General features: G+C 36.2%; 1 protein-coding gene across 7 annotated transcripts in view; it reads left to right on the forward strand.

Moving 5' to 3' along the window:
- Positions 1 to 20,849, forward strand: part of arhgap12b (Rho GTPase activating protein 12b) — a 97,528-nt gene that overhangs the window by 63,188 nt on the left and 13,491 nt on the right. For 5 of the 7 annotated variants that reach the window (XM_052103314.1, XM_052103313.1, XM_052103317.1 and 2 more), the window contains 7 exons: positions 12,914 to 13,174; positions 15,857 to 15,997; positions 16,084 to 16,164; positions 16,856 to 16,981; positions 19,863 to 19,934; positions 20,125 to 20,186; positions 20,641 to 20,722. In XM_052103314.1, the coding sequence (XP_051959274.1) occupies positions 12,914 to 13,174; positions 15,857 to 15,997; positions 16,084 to 16,164; positions 16,856 to 16,981; positions 19,863 to 19,934; positions 20,125 to 20,186; positions 20,641 to 20,722 (825 nt within the window). The remainder of the gene's footprint in view (positions 1 to 12,913; positions 13,175 to 15,856; positions 15,998 to 16,083; positions 16,165 to 16,855; positions 16,982 to 19,862; positions 19,935 to 20,124; positions 20,187 to 20,640; positions 20,723 to 20,849) is intronic. The other 2 variants (XM_052103316.1, XM_052103319.1) reach the window with 1 other exon arrangement.

The raw sequence follows: 20,849 nt of genomic DNA on the forward strand, positions 1-20,849 counted from the left end.
CTTGTGTCTATACTTTTGAAACAGTATTTCAGTGTTTATGGATTGGCCCCATTCTCTTCCATAGTAAGTGTAACTGTAACTGGACAATGCTGTGGATTGAGGTTAACTTGTATTGAAACCAGAATATTCCTTTAAAGTAGTTTGATTACAGTAGAGGTCAACTGATATGATACAATAACAGAGATGATGGAAAAGGCCAATAACCTTTAATTGGATGTCTTTCCTTATGGTGACAAGAGTCCAAAATTAGTATTTTTAACTATAAGCAAACCTGAAATACTTATAGACATTTATTTTGAAATTTCTGTGCTTCCATCTCATAAAAACACACAAGAGTGTCTAGAAGGTAAAACTTCCGCAGCCGAAGTCTCACGAAAGTCTCATTCGCTGTTAATAAATTTGGGTTTAGGATAAGATTTCGTTTAGGTGTAAAGTAAGGGTTAGGTTTACGTTTAGGGGTTGGGGTAGGTGTAGGTTTTATGTGGGACTCAAAATAAACACAGTGTGAACCTCGAATGCGGCTCTTGCTAGACTTTAACCGGGAGTTTACCTTGTAGACACGATCGAAACAAAACATGCACTCTGACAATCATCCACAATGTATTACATTAGAAACACTATAAAGTAAACATTATCATATGGGCCAATAAATACTGTATAAGCAGTAATTCCTCAACCATAGAGCATCATTCATCAAAAGTAGATCATCAGTGATCACTTATCAATTGACTGGTATTCCTGTATTAAAAAACAGACTTTTTCCTTTTCTTGTGGGACATTCATTCAAGTTTATATAAATAATCCTTCAATAATCTCTATGCTTCATTTGTGTCTTTTCAGTTAACATTTTGTATTAATAATCATGAATATGTCCATAAACGGTGATGGTGTGGAGACGTGGTTCTCTAACAGTGCTCTAAATGTGAATATTTACTAAATTAGGCTTTTTATATAGGGCTGGGCGATACAGATAAAAAATTCATCATGGTATAATGTTTCATATCATTCTATATCGATAATTATTGATACATTTTAATAAACTTTTTTAATCAAACACCAGTAGAAAAAAGGTTTGAATTTAACCACTGTATTTGTAATGTATCCACTCTATTAATGCAAACAAAATTCTTTTTCTGTTTTAACAGTCAAAAACAAAGTAAAATGTAAACAAATATCCTCTTTATTATATGAAGATTAAATACACAAGTGTTAAAGAAACTATTGAACTTAATAAATAAAATGTTACAAATATCGTTTGGAGGATTTCTCATAAGGCATTGTTGCCGAGTAAACTTGGCAAGTTAAACTTGGAGGAAGACAAATCGCAGAGCGTATCAGTGCAATTAAGCGTTTCAGCGGTGCAGTTTTCAAAGCACATAGAGAGAACACAAAGAAAGAACAACAGAAAGAAGGATGAGGGGGATGGGAGGAAGAGCTAAAGAAAGAGTCATCCATCCTGACCTTCTGTCCAGGAGCATCATCACTACAACTCATGTCACACACAAAACATACAACATTCTAGTATTTCTTAAAGAGATATTTATTGAATTATTTAATTACTCTGATGTTGTTCCAAACCCATTTGACTTTCTTTCCTCTGTGGAACAAATGGATACTTCAGCCTTAGTCACCTTTCACTTTCATTGTATTTTTTGTCCTTCACATTGAATAAATTTTAGGTGAACTACCTTTAATTCATTACAAACTATTGAACAAAATTGATTATTTCAAATGATCTCATTGCCATTTGGCATTAAATTACTATGACATTAACCCTAAATATTGTCCATAATGGTAGTTTAATTTGAAGTAAGTTCTCAAATAGACATGTTTTAGATTCACAATGAGAGTCAGGTGCAGATAAACTGTAAAATGAATATATGGAAAACATGCTCACTCTCACATGCAGTGGTTTGAGGCACAGAAATTTTAGAACAGAGTGTTGCTCACTAGGAGTGCTCTCTGACATTTCTGAATAATTAATGAGGGTTTTTGGGGAAATGAGGGGAACCAATAAGAAAAGAGAGATTTGCAACCATTGCAGGATGCACCGTCTGCCATAGAGGATTTGGGACTGCATCAAAGCACACTGCCTCCAGGTCTTTTAACAAACACACTTCTACACATTCATCGTTCAGCTTCTCTTACTCAGAAACACACATATTCACTGTAGAGATTGATTGGGATAGTCGATAGTTTTTGATATTTTATCGGTATAATTGACTCATCCACATATTGTTCTACACCTGTATGACATACTTAAGTGAAATACAAATTAGAATGTTAGGCTGAATATTAGCCTCAATCGGCATTTACTTTCATTAAATGGAAAACGGTGACTAACATACTGCACAACATCTCCATTCATGTTTCATAGAAGAAAGTCATATGGGTTTTGAACAACAACTCTTACTAGGATAGCTCACCCAAAAATGAAAACTCTGTCATTATTTACTCACCCTTGTTGTTGAACAACAACAACAATAAGGGTGAGTAAATAATGACAGAGTTTTCATTTTTGGGTGAGCTATCCTAGTAAGGGTTTTGCACAGTTAAAAACTCTCTGAGAAGTTGTGTCTTTAAATTCATCCCATTTAAAGCACTGCTGCTACAGTCATACAGATGCAGACTGGTGTCTTTGGCCATTGCATCGTAATTCACATGTTTTTCCACATTGTTTTTCCTGAGAAACCTATCTGATCAGGGTCGGGTCAGCCTAAAGCAGCCTCAGATCAAATCAAATCAACTCCATTAAAGAGCACAAATCAAATATTGTCACATGTAAATAACATCAAACCTCATTGGTTCCTTGGTCATGAAACTGATTCACTAGTCGATTTTTTTTAAATATGTAGCTTAGCACATCGCTAATTCACTGGACCATTTCCTCATTATGACTACACGTAGTAATTTTTTCCTCATTAAAAAGTTGTACTCCTTAAGAAATGAGTAGTCATTTTAAAACATATGCATAAAATCATGTGCACATGTGAGATCTCCAGTCAGTAACCTTATAGAGCTTCTTAAAGGGATAGTTCACCCCAAAATGAACTTTTTCTCATCATTTACTTATCATTGCTTTTGAAGATATAGATTTAACCATTGGAGACTTATGGATTACTTTTATGCTGCATTTATGTGCATTTTGGAGCTCCAAAAATGTGGTATCCTTTCACTTGTATAGACCTACAGAGCTGAACATTTGTTTATGTTCTGCTGAAGAAAGTAAGTCATGCACATCTGGGATAGCATGAGTGTGAGTAAATTATTTTTGTGTGAACTATACCTTTAAAGGAACTGTCAGCATCAGCAATCGTGTGTGTGTGTGTGTGTGTGTGTGAGATATCACGTAGCATTAAGCTGTGTGGTTCATTGGTTGTCTCTCTGTCAGAGTCTGAGCATTGCTGAACTCACTGAGGTGTGAAATAAACCTATAATTGAAGTCAGAAGTATACATACACCTTAGCCAAATACATTTAAACTCAGTTTTTCACAATTCCTGACTTTTAAATGGGGAAAACTTTCCCTGTCTTAGGTAAGTTAGGATCACTACTTTATAATAAGAATGTGATTTATTTCAGCTTTTATATCTTTCATTACATTCCCAGTGGGTCAGAAGTTTACATACTGTACACTTTGTTAGTATTTGGTAGCATTGCCTTTAAATTGTTTAATTTGGGTCAAAAGTTTTGGGTAGCCTTCCACAAGCTTCTCACAGAAAGTTGCTGGAATTGTGGCCCTTTCCCACAGACAGAACTGGTGTAACTGAGTCAGGTTTGTAGGCCTCCTTGTACCCACACGCTTTTTCAGTTCTGCCCACAAATGTTCTATCAGATTGAGGTCAGGGCTTTGTGATGGTCACTCCAATACCTTGACTTTGTTGTCCTTAAGCCATTTTGCCACAACTTTGGAGGTATGCTTGGGTCATTGTCCATTTGGAAGACTCATTTGTGACTGAGCTTTAACTTCCTGGCTATTGTCTTGAGATGTTGCTTCAATATATCCACATAATTTTCCTTCCCTTATGATGCCATCTATTTTATGAAGTGCACCAGTCCCTCCTGCAGCAAAACACCCCCACAACTTTATGCTGCCACTCCTATGCTTCACGGCTGGTATGGTGTTCTACGTCTTGCAAGCCTCACTTTTTTCCTCCAAACATAGCGATGATCATTATGGCCAAACAGTTACATTGTTGTTTCATCAGACCAGAGGACATTTCTCCAAAAAGTAAGATCTTTGTAGACCGATAAGTACGATTAAGCAGACACATTGCACACACATTGATGTGGCTTCAAGGGCGAGATGACTGTGTGACTGTGCCAGCATGGGTCTGCATATGTCACAGATGTGCTAATGTGTTACTAGCAGATGCATCCTGACTGTAGGCACTCAGCTGGAAATGTAGGTTAAGCTGGTCATCCATACTTTGTTATTGAGGAAGACAGAGATATACAGAGATGGCCTGTTTGTCTTTGTGTAAGAGGCAGGTCTTGAGTGAGAAAATAAAAGATGGAAGAGGGTTTTCAAGAAATAGAAAAGAGAGAAAAATTATTAATTGAAGATATAAGCATAAAGGTATGTCCCAAATACTGGATCTGTGGGCACACACATGCATACACACTTTGATAAAAGTTCACGACAAGGTCAAGTTTTCCTCAGTTTGATTCTGTCACTTTCCTTTCTCTCTCCCTCTCTTATTACACTTATACTGTTATGCAACTATCTTAAGGGTATGTTACAACTTAGCACACACACAGGCCTTTAAGTAAACGTGTGCATACATAACCTTAAAGGATCCTCTCTGGAATACTTGATTCTGATTGGACAGTCATTGCATTTTGCAGCAAACATTTTTCCATAATGACAGCTAAACTGTATAATTGGCCATTGGTCTAGGCAATGTTTCTGAAAAGCTAATCAATTTATTTCAAATCAATATTTTATTTAATCATGCGTGCATTTATTTGGTAATTACAGTATCTCACAATAGTAAGTACACACCTGCCAAATTTAACACACCTGCTCCCCATTCACACCTGAGACCTAGTAACACTATCGAGTCACATGACACCGGGGAGGGAAAATGGCTAATTGGGCCCAATTTGGACATTTTCACTTAGGGGTGTACTCACTTTTGTTGCCAGCGGTTTAGACATTAATGGCTGTGTGTTGAGTTATTTTGAGGAGACAGCAAATTTACACAGTTATACAAGCTGTACACTCACTACTTTACGTTGTAGCAAAGTGTCATTTCTTCAGTGTTGTCACATGAAAAGATATAATCAAATATTTACAAAAATGTCAGGGGTGTACTCACTTTTGTGTGAGTGTAATAAGCTGGATAATGTGAGGTCAGCTGGTCTGACTGTACATGATCACTTACATGTACGCCGACAGTTTTGTGGAGATCGCCGACGAAAGCCTGAAATCATAGGTAAATCAGAACATCATTGGACCGAAGAAATGGAGAAAAATTTGTGGAACTTAGGCAGGAGCACCAGTGCCTATTTGATGTTTCCTCCGAACTGTACCACAACCGGGTGGAGAAAGAGAAGTGTTGGAGAGGAAATGCCAATTCTCATGGGCAGTCCGATTTTTCAGTAGGAGGTACTTTTTCGTATAATAACCAATAAAATATATGATTCCTTTAGGCAATTAAAAACATACACATCATATTCTGAAATGCATATGCATTTGTTTTCGTATCTCGTATCACTTCTCGCGTGTAGTCTGTTGTGAAATGTAATTTTTAGTCGAGGCAGAGTCATCGGGGATTCATCAATAGTGAAATGTCTTGTAATGTGTTCACCCCTGTCACTGATTCGTTGTGTAATTTGAAAATGCCACAACTTCCATGACAAGACAGACAGTTGTGTAATATGAACAGTACCACAATCCAACGTCTTTGAAAGTTGTGTAGTGTTTAGAAGGCATAAAGTGAATAAATAAATCATCCAGTACTCAGAAAATTGTCACTGAAAGAGGGCTGATATATCATGGAGGACCTAACTTGTCTTTTTTTTCTCTCTTTTAATTGGACTGTACACACACAAACACCCCCCCCCCACACACACACACACACTTGCACTGACCATAAGTTATGAGGTGCTGAGGAGGCAAAGGAATGCTGGTTGCCATGTTTCCACATAATAATTTTATTTGACGCAGCACATGAGATAATAGACTGATGTAGACCTCTAGTGGCCAAACAGAAAAATGGAATGACAGAGCATCTGATGCAGAATTTACAGATGAAGTGTGCATTTTTATGTTAAAATATAATTGCTCCTATTCCAGTTCTGTAAAATTAGTTTAGCATATCCCAGTTTAATGTGCACAGATAAATAGCTTGATTTTCCATAGAGTATAAACACTGTGCCACTTCAAATCCTTTTTTCTCTTTGTTTGAGCAGCTCAACATGTCAACTTCTGGCTCAGTCAATGGCATGAGTTTGGGCTTAAAACTACATGTTTTTTCAAACCATGTTAGAGGGCAGGCAGAACAGTTTGAAGGAGTGCTTGGGAAACCTTTAGTATGGGTAGCATGCCATTTTAAACATGGCCATTGTCTGTAGCTCTTTTCTTGTGGAGTTTTAAAGCGGCTCCCTGAAGTGAATCATGGGAATTCATATACAAAATGGATAGCCACAGCAGGAAGGGGGTTTAAGAGATTTAATGATCATTGCAATGAATATGCAACCTATGAGACTACGTAGTTATTTAAATTAGTCAAACTCCCACTTAGACTTTGGGAAATATTTAATGGTACTTGAATTTATGCTATTTTAGTGCATTTCTATCTTTATACTATAGAAGGCTTGTTACATATTGTTTTCTTTCCTAAAAAGGAAATAAATGCATATTGAAAGGAACCATCAAAGTATGTGATTAATCGAGATGAACTGTGAATAATATTTGGAAAATAAAGTCAAGGTATTGGAGTGGCATTCACAAAGCCCTGACCTCAATACGATATAATAAATATATATATAACATTAGCAACATTAAAACCACCTGCCTAATATTTTGAAGGTCCCCCTCATGCTGCCAAAACAGTGCCAGCACCGCATCTCAGAATAGCATTCCTGTGGCTATGTACACATTCATAAAAACACACACTCACATTCAGAGTTTATAACCTGTCTTGATTGAATATCATTGAATCATGAATCTCATATTTTGAAATGGGGGCTGTAGTTGTTCATGTGCTCATGGGCTACATCATTCTCAGTTGCGCAGTGGGGTTTTTTTTTTTTGTGCTTGCTGTGTGTTTCCTCTTGGATGTTCTCTACAGATTTCCATGTGGTGATGTGTGGTTTAGCATGGATTTGAATGCATTCCTCTTTGATGATTTGTGTGCATGTAACATTCCAAGTACACAAAGTATTGAACTCATGATTTATATTGGTCACTGCTGTTTGGGCTCATTTCGGGTATTTACCTTTCTTGAAATAATAATTCAGTGCAAGCTGGGCTTTCTATATTCAGAGTGCTGTTCATTTATGGATATACAGTGGATTTAAAAAGTCTACACACCCCTGTTAAAACAGCAGGTTTTTGTGACGTAAAAAATTAAACAAAGATAAATTGTGTCAGAATTGTTGCACCTTTAATGTAAAAATGACAACCTATGCAATGCCACTGAAAACCAAAGTGACACATTTCAGAGAAAAGAAATACAAAACATATAATAACCTAACTGTGTAAGTGTGAACATCCCTGAACTAATACTTAGTTGAAGCACCCTTTGATTTTATTACAGCACTCAGTCTGTTTGAATAAGTGTCTATTAGCTTGGAACATCTTGACTTGGGAATATTTTCTCACTCTTATTTGCAAAAACGTTCCATATCTGTCAAATTGTAGGACATCTCCGGTGTACAGCTCTTTTCAGGTCCCCCCCTCAGATTCAGATCTGAGCTCTGGCTGGGCCATTCCAAAACATTCATCTTTTTTTGCTGAAGCCATTCTTTTGTTGATTTGGATGTGTGCTTTGGATCATTGTCATGGTGAAAGGTAAAAGATGCCAGAATGTTCTGTGATAAAATTGACTGGTACTTGGAGCTATTCATGAGTCCCTCCACTTTCAATAAAGCCCCAGTTCCAGCTGAAGAAAAGCAGCCCCGAAGCATGATGCTGCCACCACCATGCTTCCCCGTGGGTATGGTGTTCGTTTGTTGATGGGCAAAAATTTCAATCTTGGTCTCATCAGATCATAACACCATTTTTCACATAGTTTTGGGAGACTGGATATAGGTTTTGCAAAGTTTAGCCTGGCTTGAATTTTTTTTTCCCCATCAGAAATGGCTTGTGCCTTGCCACCCTGCCCCATAGGCCAGACAGATGAAGAATACAGGAGATAGTTGTCACATGTAGGGAGCAACCAGTACTTGCCAGAAAGCTCATTTAATGTTCACTGTGTTCCATGGTATATCTAATGCCTTGGCCTTGGACAAAAAATGTTAGCCCTCACCTGAGCAATCAATACCTTTCAACAATGAGATCCTGTTGATGCTTTTTATGGTTCATGACTCTTATAGTAGCATGCAACCAAGATTATGTCAGAAACATCCTACAAGAACAGCTGAGATTTATCAGGAGTTAATCAGAGTCACTTCAGGTAAAGACAGGTGTGTGTACTATTTCACATGAGCTTGATGATTGTTTGATTCTGAACACAGCCACATACCCAATTATAAAAGGGTGTGCACACTTATGCAGTTATTCAAAGTTTGAGGGGGACAGAGAGGGACAGATATGCAAAAAGGGATTGAGGAGTGTATGCAGATACAGCTGGAGAGTTTGAGTTTGATCTCCATGTGATTGAAGAGCACAACACAGAGAAAAATTCAAACCTACAGCTCAGGAGACAAGTAGGAGTTAATATTATATATAATAGTTATATTTAAATATTTAGCTTGTTTGTTTGTTTTTGTTTTTTAATGTAATTAATATTTCTCTGCATCTATAGTGTGTTTAGAAGTGCTTTATTTTAAAAGAGACCAGTAAACTTTGACTATTGAATCGTGTGTTGCTGCCATTTATAAATTGCTGAGGCTTACTTTGCTGTTGTTATTCTTAAATTAAGAATGTAGCCATTGATGTTAGTTATTCTAGTATTTATAATAATACATTTACTCATTTGGTTTTCATTTCCAGATGAAAAAATGTATTTGGACAAAAGGAATAAAATGTTTGGATTCTCTTTTGGAACATTTTGCCCAATACTACGCTGTCACAATTTTGGTGTAGCTTTGAGTCTATTATCAAGGTTAATATTATTATTTCAGCATGACAGGAAGGCCTATATGTTTCCATGCATGACAGGATAGATTAGGCAGAAGTATCCCAACTATTTCAGGTCTGTGCTAACCATTAAAAAACAGGAATTCTGTTAGACTTTTTTAAAACATAATTTATTTTTTGCAATGTCCACAGCTTTTTGTATTTTGCCTAAGGTTGTCTTATAGAACAGTGATTTCCTGCCTGGTGTACGTGTATCTTTAACTCTATGCAAAGTTTGGTACCGAGATCTTTTCACTGTTTGTTGAGAGTAAAAAAAAAGTTTGGTTTGCCTCGCCCCTTGTAATGTGTGTCCAAAGAAGAGATCCACGCAATCCATCAAAAACACCCTTAATACCCTTTCTGTTCTTTACAGGTTTTTTGATCAAAAACAAACAACAAAGAAGAAACATTAATTCTTATCAAACATTCTTTCCTGCACTCACTGGCTGAGCAACCACCAGTAGTTTTAAAGAGACAAGCTCTTTTTTAATTATTATTTTTAATTATTGTAGCTTCTGTTCTATCCAAGACATGTGATGTCCTTCACCTATTATGTATAATAATGGTGTGGGGAATATAATCCTAATTTCAAATGTCATGTCTGTTTAGATTTCATCAGTAAATCAGTATTATTATTCAATATGTATAATTAACAGCATTAGATTAGATACAATTTATTTCATATGTAAGCAAAATTGACATTATAACAAAATATTAGAAATATGCATATACCAGAAATATAATTGATTGTTATCAATAATAGTAATCAGTATTTATGATAATGTTAAATGATAGTTTTTGGTACACATCTTTGGGTTTGTGTTGATGAAGGGGTACATCAGCCTTACTAATGGGTCTGTGGGGGTACTTATGACAAAATAGGTTGCGAAATACTATTTTAGTACTTAGATCTGAGCCCTCTAACTTTGGCTCCATTTTTGGCTAACTTTACAAATCAATAGTTGTGATATTAGAATTTGTTTCCCCATCACCAAATTGCTGATCTAGCAATATGCTGAGAAGGGGTTTGTGGTGGCTTTGCTAATGTGCTGGAAACAGTTACTGTATCGGTCTCAGGTGAGAGAATGGCTTTTATTTCTGTCCTTCCTGAGGATGTGAGTTTGCAGTTACTTGATTCAACTCTTGTGTGTGTTTGTATTGTGTGGTTTGTTTTCATTACGATGCAGCTCACAATGAGTTACACCAAAATAACAATGCATTCAGTGAGGATAAGGTCTCTTTTACACAGCAGAGAGGTAGAGACACTTTCTAAAAGAAACGTGTTTCTAAACTACTGGACTGTTTCATTATAATTGCATTTACAGTAATTAATTTAGCTGACAGTTTTTTCCAAATTGACATAAATGGCATATCAGTCATGCATTATATGACTGTGGGACACATTCAGATAATTTGCCATTGGCATTGATTTAAAATATTTAATGATGTCAGAACTTGTTTAGGATGAATTAATGCTGATTTGTAGTAATGGAAGAATATACTAGAGGTCGCCTGACACTGGATTTTGCTGATACCGATAACTAAGGTGGTGGAAAAGGCTATATATATATATATAGGTATATATATATATATATATATATATATATATATATATATATATTGAATAAAACAGATGCAGTTTATTGTTCAACCAAAATCCCAATAATAGCCAGAAAAAGAAATAAGATTTGGTGCATAACAGTACTTTTAACTTTAAAGTAGCCCAAAACACAAGGTGCTCTTATTTTGAAATGACAGAGACTTGGCTTTGTACAGTTTTTGAAGTATCTGCCAAATTATGTTTATTTCTTTTTTATTGCCTATATATTCATCAGAGGAAGGAATATAAAGGATATATATATACATAGAATTTGCAGACATGTACTCTTGACCTTTTCTCAACCAACTCCTTGAGGAATCACCCTGGGATGATTTTTAAACTGTCTAAACCGTTTAAAAGTTCCCATCTATATGTTGGGGTCTTATTGGCTGCTTTTCTTAAATATTATAAGTCATTCATTTCAAAAACTTTTTTTTTTTTTTAAATATTATTTTAGATTTGTAAAGAAATAAATTAATATGTTGGCACAATTATATTTTTGTCTACAAACTAATTTCAAACATTTAAGAATACACCTTCAGATCAAAAGATTTTTAAGATCATGAGAAACTTTTCAGGCAAGTGACCCCAAACTTTTGAACGGTAGTGTATATATTTCACCAGATTATGTTTAAAGAGGTATTAGGTTTATAATTATTCACAAGATTTAAAGTTAGAGACATGATTTGCTGACAGGACATGTTTTCTTTGTCAAAATCGAATCAAACAAAATATGCATTGAAGTGAGGATAAAAATATGGATGAATATTGTCAATTATGAATGATGTAGATACAGCAAATCCCAATGTGATTGTTAAAAAAAAAAACTATCAGCAACTACCGTTTAAAAGCTATATTTTTTGCCAATAACCGTTAGTTCCATAAAGCAGATATCGGCACCGAATAATTAGTCAAACCGAGATATTGGTCTACCTCTAGCATATACACAATGATACAATTATTAAGCTTTAGTGACCCAATTTACAAGTTGTCCCACTTTACCTGTATTTCACCCTAATTTTTGTTCCATGGCAATAGAACCTACGACCTTGGTGTCAATGATCATTAAATTACCACATTTCCTTTGAAATGATGATGTCATCTCTTTTCCTCTTGATCTATATTTGTTATTCTTTTCTAATCTAATATTATCTAGTATCTAGTATGTTTTATTCTATAATCAGGTCTTTCTGAGGGTTAACCTATAGGATTCAAATAAAGGCAATTTGGGAAATTTCAGGAATGTTGTGATCTGTACAAGGCTTTCCAGATAGAAAAACAAAAACAAAACATTATTGACAGATCTGTCAGTGCTGATAAGTATATTCAAATCAGGGATGACTCTTAGATTTAGCGGAGTACAGATGGTCATTGTATATTGCAACTGTGCCAGGTGATGTCTGGAACTTGCAAAGACTGCATTATGATTGGCCACTCCTTGTTCTCTCCAGGAAAAACCTATGCAAATATTTCCATGCTTTATTTTCAGTTTATTGAATATTTATTTAATCTTCATTCTTTCCTCTCATTTAAAACATGACTGGTTTTAAATGAACATTTTGAGAGTTCAGCCAGCTGTTCGTACGAACGCATCAACAAAATTTTGGCAGTCATTTCGGAGGATATGACTTTTGGATCCCTCTCAGGGTTTGTTCAGTGCTTGGCAGAATCAATCACAGTTTTATTAGCTGCTTTTGTTTCTCTTGGCCCTTTACACCATTTACACTATATCAGTGTTGCTAAATAAAATGTTTATGTAGAAGCAGAGAGACTTTTTTTTTTTTTTTTTTTTTTTGGTATTCAAGAGAAATCTTGAACAGTTATAAACGGGGCTCCCTCACATTGCAAAACCTGGAAGGAATTTTAAAAATTTTGTTTCCAGACCTGGAACAGTCATGGAAATGTCTATATAAAATGTAAATATTTATAGCTATGCTCTTCTGTAAAATATCTCACTGGCGAGAAGTTAGTCTTTGTGAGTGCAATCTCTTTTAAATGATAAAAAAAAATCTCTTTTACCCACAGGGCACATCTCCCAGCGGGCAGGGCCGATCAGAGTCCCCCGTGTACACGAACCTCCAGGAGCTGAAGATCTCACAGTCCTCTCTCCCACCTGTGCCCTCATCCTCCCCTCTGCACATCCTGGGTAACTGGGAGACGCACAAAGACTCGAGTGGAAGAAACTTCTACTACAACCGCACAAGTCAGGAGAGGACCTGGAAACCGCCCCGCTCACGAGACAACGGGGTCAGCCGCGGGAACACATCCAACTCTGGGGACATGGAGGTAACAAACACACATGTACATGTACACTGCAGTGTGTTTACATCATATTGAAAACAAACAGTATATTCATCAACAGGTCATGTGAAGAACGTGTTTATTATATTAAAGGGGTCATGACGTACTCTTTTTATATAATTTTATTATATTCCCTGAGGTCCACTTATAATGTTAGTAAAGTTTTTTTTCACCTAACATTCATAATTTAGTTATATGTAATAAATTTCCACCTTGTCTCTGGCCCTCTGACTGAAATGCTTTGTTTTAAGCCGTGCACCTTTATGTAGAAAAACATTTAAATCCAGATAGACACATGGCATCCTGTGTAAGTCCACTTTGCATGAATTTCCCATGACAGGCCCATCTCTCTCCTCTTCACCTGTGTAACTGACTGAGCACCCGTGGGCGGGGCCAAGGGTGCAATGATGACAAATAGGTGTTGATGTCTTGCTAAAGAGGCTGTCATATGCAGATGTATTTGGCCCTTGTGACATCACAAATTCCAAATGAGACATTTTTGCAGCTTGGTTTAAATAAATGCTCTTTTTCCATTAAGGGGGAAGTTTTAGTTCTGAATCTTACTGTATGTTTTTATACTACAAAGATTTATTATGTCAAAAGATCAAGGAAAATTGTATTTCTCATGTCATGACCCCTTTAATAGAAAACGTGCAAATAGAGTATCATGTTGCATATGTTTAACAAGTTGGATTTGTATTTGTGCTTGTGTGAGTGTAGGTGATCACGTGTTTGTGCATGTGAAAGTTTAAACTAGGCCAGAGTTGAAGTAGGTCTTCAGTCTATATTTAAGCCTTTGAAATATGCTGTTTGGATATTTAAGCTTCAACAGACAGCTGACCTAACATTAAGCAGAACTGAGTGGCACAATAACTTTTCATGAAATACTTGTGCGCATATTAGTTGACATGATAAAAAAAAATTGTGTACAGATCTAGGATTATATGGGTTGATATGGAACATTTCTGTCTAAGAGGGTAAAATGTTTGCCTTGCATATTCAGGGACAAACACATGCAAAGTTCTAAGTTCTTATTGTTCATTGCTACCATCTAGTGGTGAGATATGTATTAATTTGGTCTAAATGACTGTAAAATCTTATGTTAAAGGTGCATTATAGGGATAGTTCCCCTAAAATAGTTCATTCATTTACTTATCTTCATGTTGTTACAAAACTGTATGACTTCCTTTCCTCTGTGGAACACAAAAGCAGATGTTAACATTCTACAAAATTTCTCCTCTTGTGTTCCACTGAAGAAAAAAGTCATACTCATTTGTAGTGACATCAAGGTGAGTAAATTATGACAGAATTTTCATTTTCGGGTGAACTAACCCTTTAAGTATTTAATTTGGAGGAAAAAATAATGTACACCTAAAGACTTTTGACAAAAATGATTCAAATTAACACTCACAGGAGATGAAGACTCCAGTGTATCAATGGCTTAGAAAAGTTATTTTGTTCTGCATTGCGGACTTACTTAATCAAGGCTGACACATATGCCTGTGAATAGTTTTTTTGAAATGGCATCAGTAACCAAGTTTTTTTAGTGATTCATAATTGATGCCAATTGGTCAGTATTGTCTAAGAGCAGACATATTGGCCAGTTAAACATAAACAAAAAATTATGTAGTGCTTCTTTAAATACAAAATTATGGTGTATTACTTAATATGAAAAATGAAAATTATCTCATCATTTATTCACCCTAATGCCATCCCAGATGTGTATTTTAGAAGAATATCTCAGCTCTGTAGGTCCATACAATGCAAATGAATGGTGATCAGACCTTTCAAGCTCCAAAAATCACATATAGGCAGCATAAAAGTAATCCATATGACCCCAGTGGTTAAATCTATGTCTTTGGAACTTATATAATAGGTGTGATTAAGAAACAATACTGACATTTTAAACTGTTTCTCACCCAAAGTGACTTCAGAAGATTTCAAAGTGACTGCATCACTTCAGAAGACATACACTGATCATCCACAACATTAAAAACACCTGCCTAATATCGTGTACTGTGCTGCCAAAACAGTGCCAACCCGCATCTCTGAATAATCTTTGTTTTTGGCACCATTCTGAGTAAATTCTAGAGACTGTTGTGTGTGAAAATCCCAGGAGATCAGCAGTTACAGAAACACTCAAACCAGCCCGTCTGGCACCAACAATCATGCCACGTTCCAAATCATTGAGATCAATTTTATCCGAATTCAGATGATTGATGTGAAGATTAACTGAAGCTCCTGACCTGTATCTGCATGATTTTATGCACTGCACTGCTGCCACTTTATTGGCTGATTAGATAATCGCATGGATGATTGCTGGTGCCAGATGGGCTGGTTTGAGTATTTCTGATACTGCTGATGTCCTGGGATTTTCACAGAAAAAAATGTCTCTAGAATTTATCCAGAATGGTGCCAAAAATAAAAAACATCCAGTGAGCGGCAGTTCTGTGGATGGAAACACCTTGTTGATGAGAGAGGTCAACAGAGAATGGCCAGACTGATTTGAACTGACAAAGTCTATGGTAACTCAGATAACCACTCTGTACAATTGTGGTGAGAAGAATATCATGCGGGTTGGCGCTGTTTTGGCAGGTGGTTTTAATTTATATTTTTTGTTTCATGACTTGCTTTGTCTTCCCTCTTTTCTCTCTCCTCTGTTCTTAGCATTTGTCATCTGAGGAGAACTGTCTCAGCACTCACTCCAGTCAGTCAGACAGTCAGTATGGATCGCCCCCTAGAGGCTGGTCTGAGGAAATGGATGAACATGGACACACTCTCTATGTTTCTGAGTACACCAATGAGAAGGTGCTGGAAAGAGGTCCTTGCACACAGAAATCCCTCTATGTTATGGATGATGCACAATGTAATGGATGTTTTTCTTTTTTCTGTAGTGGATTAAACATGTGGATGAGCAAGGAAGGCTGTATTACTACAGTGCTGATGGATCTCGCTCAGAATGGGAGTTACCCAAAGTAAGCTTCACAGTTCACAGAGGGTAAACTGTTTTCACAGGTATAGCCAGACTGTCTGTAGATTACATGGTGTTCATTGCCTGCTTTCCATGCCGTTTTGACCCGGGCAGTAAGATGTTTACAAAGAAAATTTAAAAATAACCCTGACTCTGTAATCTAGTTAGTCGACAGCAGTGTCTCAAGTGCAATTTGTCTGGCCACACTTTTCTCCTTTACACACATACTCTTACTCCCATTCACTCTAACACCTACACACATGGTGTACTCTGGGGCGCTGTGTGGGTTTGGGTGGTCTTATGTTTGGAGGAGGGGATCAGACCACACATGGTGCTGTGGATGGGGAGGAGAAAGGTAACTGAGTGGCTTGTCTCTTAGCTTTACTGTATTTTTGCCATTCACAGTATTCATATGTACATTATTAACTTTCTTTTTTATGTTTGCAAAGCTTTTTTGAGTCTTGTTTTTTGTATTTTTTTTACTTTGCTACTTTCTCTCTAGTCACTATGAATCTGTTTCCCTTTATAGCACCAGTTAATACATGTGGAATTATGTACATTCTTTTATGCCCTTTAATTAGTTGTGTTGGCTGATTTTGTGTTTGTTTCCCCACATTATCACATCACTAATCTCTGTATCTTCTATGATCTCTCTCTCTCTCTCTCTCTCTCTCTCTCTTTCTCTCTCTCTCCAGTATAATCTCTCTCCTCCAATCTCTAGAGAAGCTCCTAAAAGTCACAGTTTGGAGAGGAAACCGCATGAGCCCATTCTCTTGACCAAGTGGAGACACAGCACATATGTGCTGGACAATAGTGACAAGGTACACGTCCATACACATACACACCTATAGGACTAGAGTTGTACAGATGCAATCATATATTAATATATCAGAACTCTTTTTCTTACAATATTGCATATATTACTTTAGATCCTTCAGTATCGATGAATATTGATATTCACAAGTATAATAATGAGATGCATTGCATGCATTGAATCATGTCTTGCAATGTGTATAATTTTGTGAGGTTTTTGGACACCCAGCTCTATTGAGCAATAAGCATACGTGAACCTGAGGTCTTAATATTATAGTAATGTAGCCTCTTCTGAGTAGTATCTTTTGCTTTATGAGTTTGTGTATGTAAGCACATGCAATTGCAACAGGTTTGATGTTTATTATTAATCACCTGGGTAGTGCTTTTTATTATCTTTGACATACATGTAAATCTTTAGCCCTCCCAAGTATTTAACTGTGAAAGTCAGCATGTAGCCTAAAAGCCAATTAGGACACTTCCTCTCCTGTCAAAGTCATTTATTCCTCCACCCAGATGCCAGTGCAGATTAAAATACATTTCCTCAAGGAGAGTGCATGGCTTTAAACAATCCTAGATCTCTTACATTTCATTTTTGGTGCATTGGTTCTGTATTTACCTGTTTTGTTTTAGATTTTGAGGGTTAGTGTACAGACACTAAATTAAACAATTAAGCCTAAAATATTATAATGTCACACAATGGTTTTCATTCCAGCTGCCATTCAAAAACAGATGGTTCAGTGTTAACCGCCTCCCCAGGGGATTCAACCTATCACTGTACAGAGAAGTTAGTTGCCTCATTTTGCTGTAACCAATCAGATGTGATTACAGACTTCTTGATTTCTTGGCTTCACAAATTGATTTCCAGCTAATCAAGGAAATAAATCATCATTTGGCGTAAAGACGGGCTTGTTTGAGTATTTCTGTAACTGCTGATCTCCTGGGATTTTCACACACAACAGTCTCCAGAATTTACTCAGAATGGTGCCAAAAACAAAAAACATCCAGTGAGCGGCAGTTCTGAGGACAGAAACGCCTTGTTGAAGAGAGGTCAACAGAGAATGGCCAGACTGGTTCGAACTTACAAATTCTACAGTAACTCTGATAGCATTAAAACCACCTGCCTAATATTGTGTAAGTCCCCCTCGTGCCACCAAAACAGCACCAACACGCATCTCAGAATAGCATTCTGAGATGATGTTCTTCTCACCACAATTGTACAGAGTGGTTATCTGAGTTATCATAGACTTTTTCAGTTCGAACCAGTCTGGCCATTCTCTGTTGACCTCTCTCATCAACAAGAAATTTCTGTTCACAGATCTGTTCTACGGCCAGTTTATTTATATATATATATATGTTGAGTATATAGTACATAAAACAATGGAGTTGCATACAATTAAACTGAAAATGAACATAGGACAATGTTGAGTTCATAACACCCAGACTATGTCATGATTGTAACACATTATAGTACACAAAACAAAAAAGCACTATAATATCAATTTACAGTATATTTTTGATGTGAATACACTAATGTCATCCAATAAATAACACATATAGTAAGATTACCCTCGGTTGCCTCAATTGCTTTCGTGTTTTTTTTGTGTTGTTTATGAGTTAAAATGTAGGTATCATTATTAAACTACATTATTTCTTCGAGGCCTGTTGTAATGAATTCTCAAAATATTTTCAAATATTTAAAATTAACAGCAACATTTTTCGATAACATCAAATTACACTCTTTTTCAAAATCATGAATTCTGAGGTTTTTCAAATTCAAGTACTGGTGATATAAAAATTACGGCATACAAAAATTTAAAATGTTTAAAATTAAAAAAAATCTTTATTTCCAGATGTGTATGACTTTCTTCTGTAGAAAACAAAGATTTTTAGAAGATTATCTAATCTCTGTAGGCGCATTCAATGCAAGTGAAGAGTGGCCAGAACTTTGAAGGTCCAAAAAAGCATATAAATTATCAAAGTAATCCATATGACTCCAGTGGTTTAATCCATGTCTTCTAAAATGATATGATAGGTGTGTGTAAGAAACAGACCAATATGTAAGTCCTTTTTCACTATAAATCTCACATTCTTCTTTTGTTTTTAGCAATTTGCATGATTCTTGCATCTAGCCACCTTCTGGGCAGGGATTTAATATTGATTTGTTTCTCACAACACCAATCCTATCACTTCAGTAGACATGGATTAAACAACTGGAGTTGTGTGGATTACTTTTATACTGCCTTTGTTCTTTTTAGAGCTTCAAAGTTTTGGCCACCATTCACTTTTATTGTATGGACCTACAGAGCTGAGTTTATTTTTGTGATCAGCAGAAGAAAGAAACTCATACATATCTGGGATGTCATGAGGGTGAGTACATTTTCAGAGAAATTTTCATTTTTGGCTAAACTATCTCTTTAACCTAGCCATAATGAAAGCATGCAAAATACATTTAAAATCTGAATTTAATATAAAAATAATGTGATTTTAACCTCCAGCACTGTTGGCATATTTTGAAACACAAAAAGCGACTGGCTGCCACCGTTTGTTTTAGCCTCTCATTTGCATGAAGTTTAGCATTTCTCAGCTTTTTGACAGTCATTTACTAATTGATTTGCTCCACTGGCAATCCCTCAATCCGTTGCTCTGCTCTCATAGAGAATTAAATCACAACACGCCTGCTCAATCTGTGCAAGTTGACATGTACAGTTTGAGTGATATTACAATTCTGACCGTTATCTGTCCCATCGTGGGAACACTGATGTGCTTGCTTTTTTGTATCAGGAGACTCTGAACTGCCTTCAGACTTGAACTAATATCTTTTCATCCATCCTCTAACCTCTTCTAATCAGAGGGTTTACCTCAATGCTTTTTCTGCTTTTTAACTTGCAGGAGTCTGTAAATGCCAAACAGAGTTCTCCTGAATCAGACTCCTGCCCCTCTTCCCCAAAACACCTGTACACTGTTAGTATACACACTAACCTATATGCTTGTGTGCATGCTACTTAATATGTATTAACATATCAGTCTCTGATCACTTTTTAATTTCCAAAAAGATCCCAATCAATATCCAGAACGAATCATGCAAAATTAGTGAAAAGGTTTTCTGTATTATTTTATTCATTGAAGTGTCATTTCTTTTTAATCTTCATAGCCCTCAGAGAAGTGTGGTGTGCTCAATGTCACCAAGATCACTGAACATGGCAAGAAACTCAGGTAAAGATTACATCTCTGAATATTGCATATTAATGTCTTGTATTGGCCATGGATAAATGGATGTATTAAAGTATTTAATAAGATAGTAATAATAATCTTACACATTACTGTTATTAATATATACAATGGGGTTTGAATAGTCTGAGGACATGTTGAAAAATTAAATATTATGATGTAAAAAATAATAAGAAACATTTAAGATTTTTTAAAATAATTTAAAACATTTAACATTCAGAAGTGTTCTCAGACTTTTAGACCCCATTGTGAATAGTTTTTGGGGTTTTCAAAAGAACTTGCATGGCTGTAAAGTTAGTTGATACCAAGAAGAATTCCCATATTGTATGTGACTAAATATCACAATAATATTACTTTGCGACTGCCATTCCTCCTTTTCTTAGTTGTTTTTTAGAACGGTGACACGGTTGTGCTCTTTCATCTTTATTGTGTCCTGCAGAAAGAATTGGGCCTCCACCTGGACAGTCCTGCAGGGATCCTCATTGCTCTTTGCAAAGGGTCAGGGCAGCGGCACCAGCTGGGTATGTGTTCCTGTCAGGCTCTGCTACAAGGATGCCTTCCCTGGGGCAGCAGTGGAATTATTATCTTCAAAATGTTTAGTGTTTGTCTTCGTAATGATGGCTGGCAGCATCATTTCAGCTTTTATCA

Source organism: Xyrauchen texanus, chromosome 33 (genome assembly GCF_025860055.1).
Source record: "Xyrauchen texanus isolate HMW12.3.18 chromosome 33, RBS_HiC_50CHRs, whole genome shotgun sequence".
NCBI classification, from domain to species: domain Eukaryota; kingdom Metazoa; phylum Chordata; class Actinopteri; order Cypriniformes; family Catostomidae; genus Xyrauchen; species Xyrauchen texanus.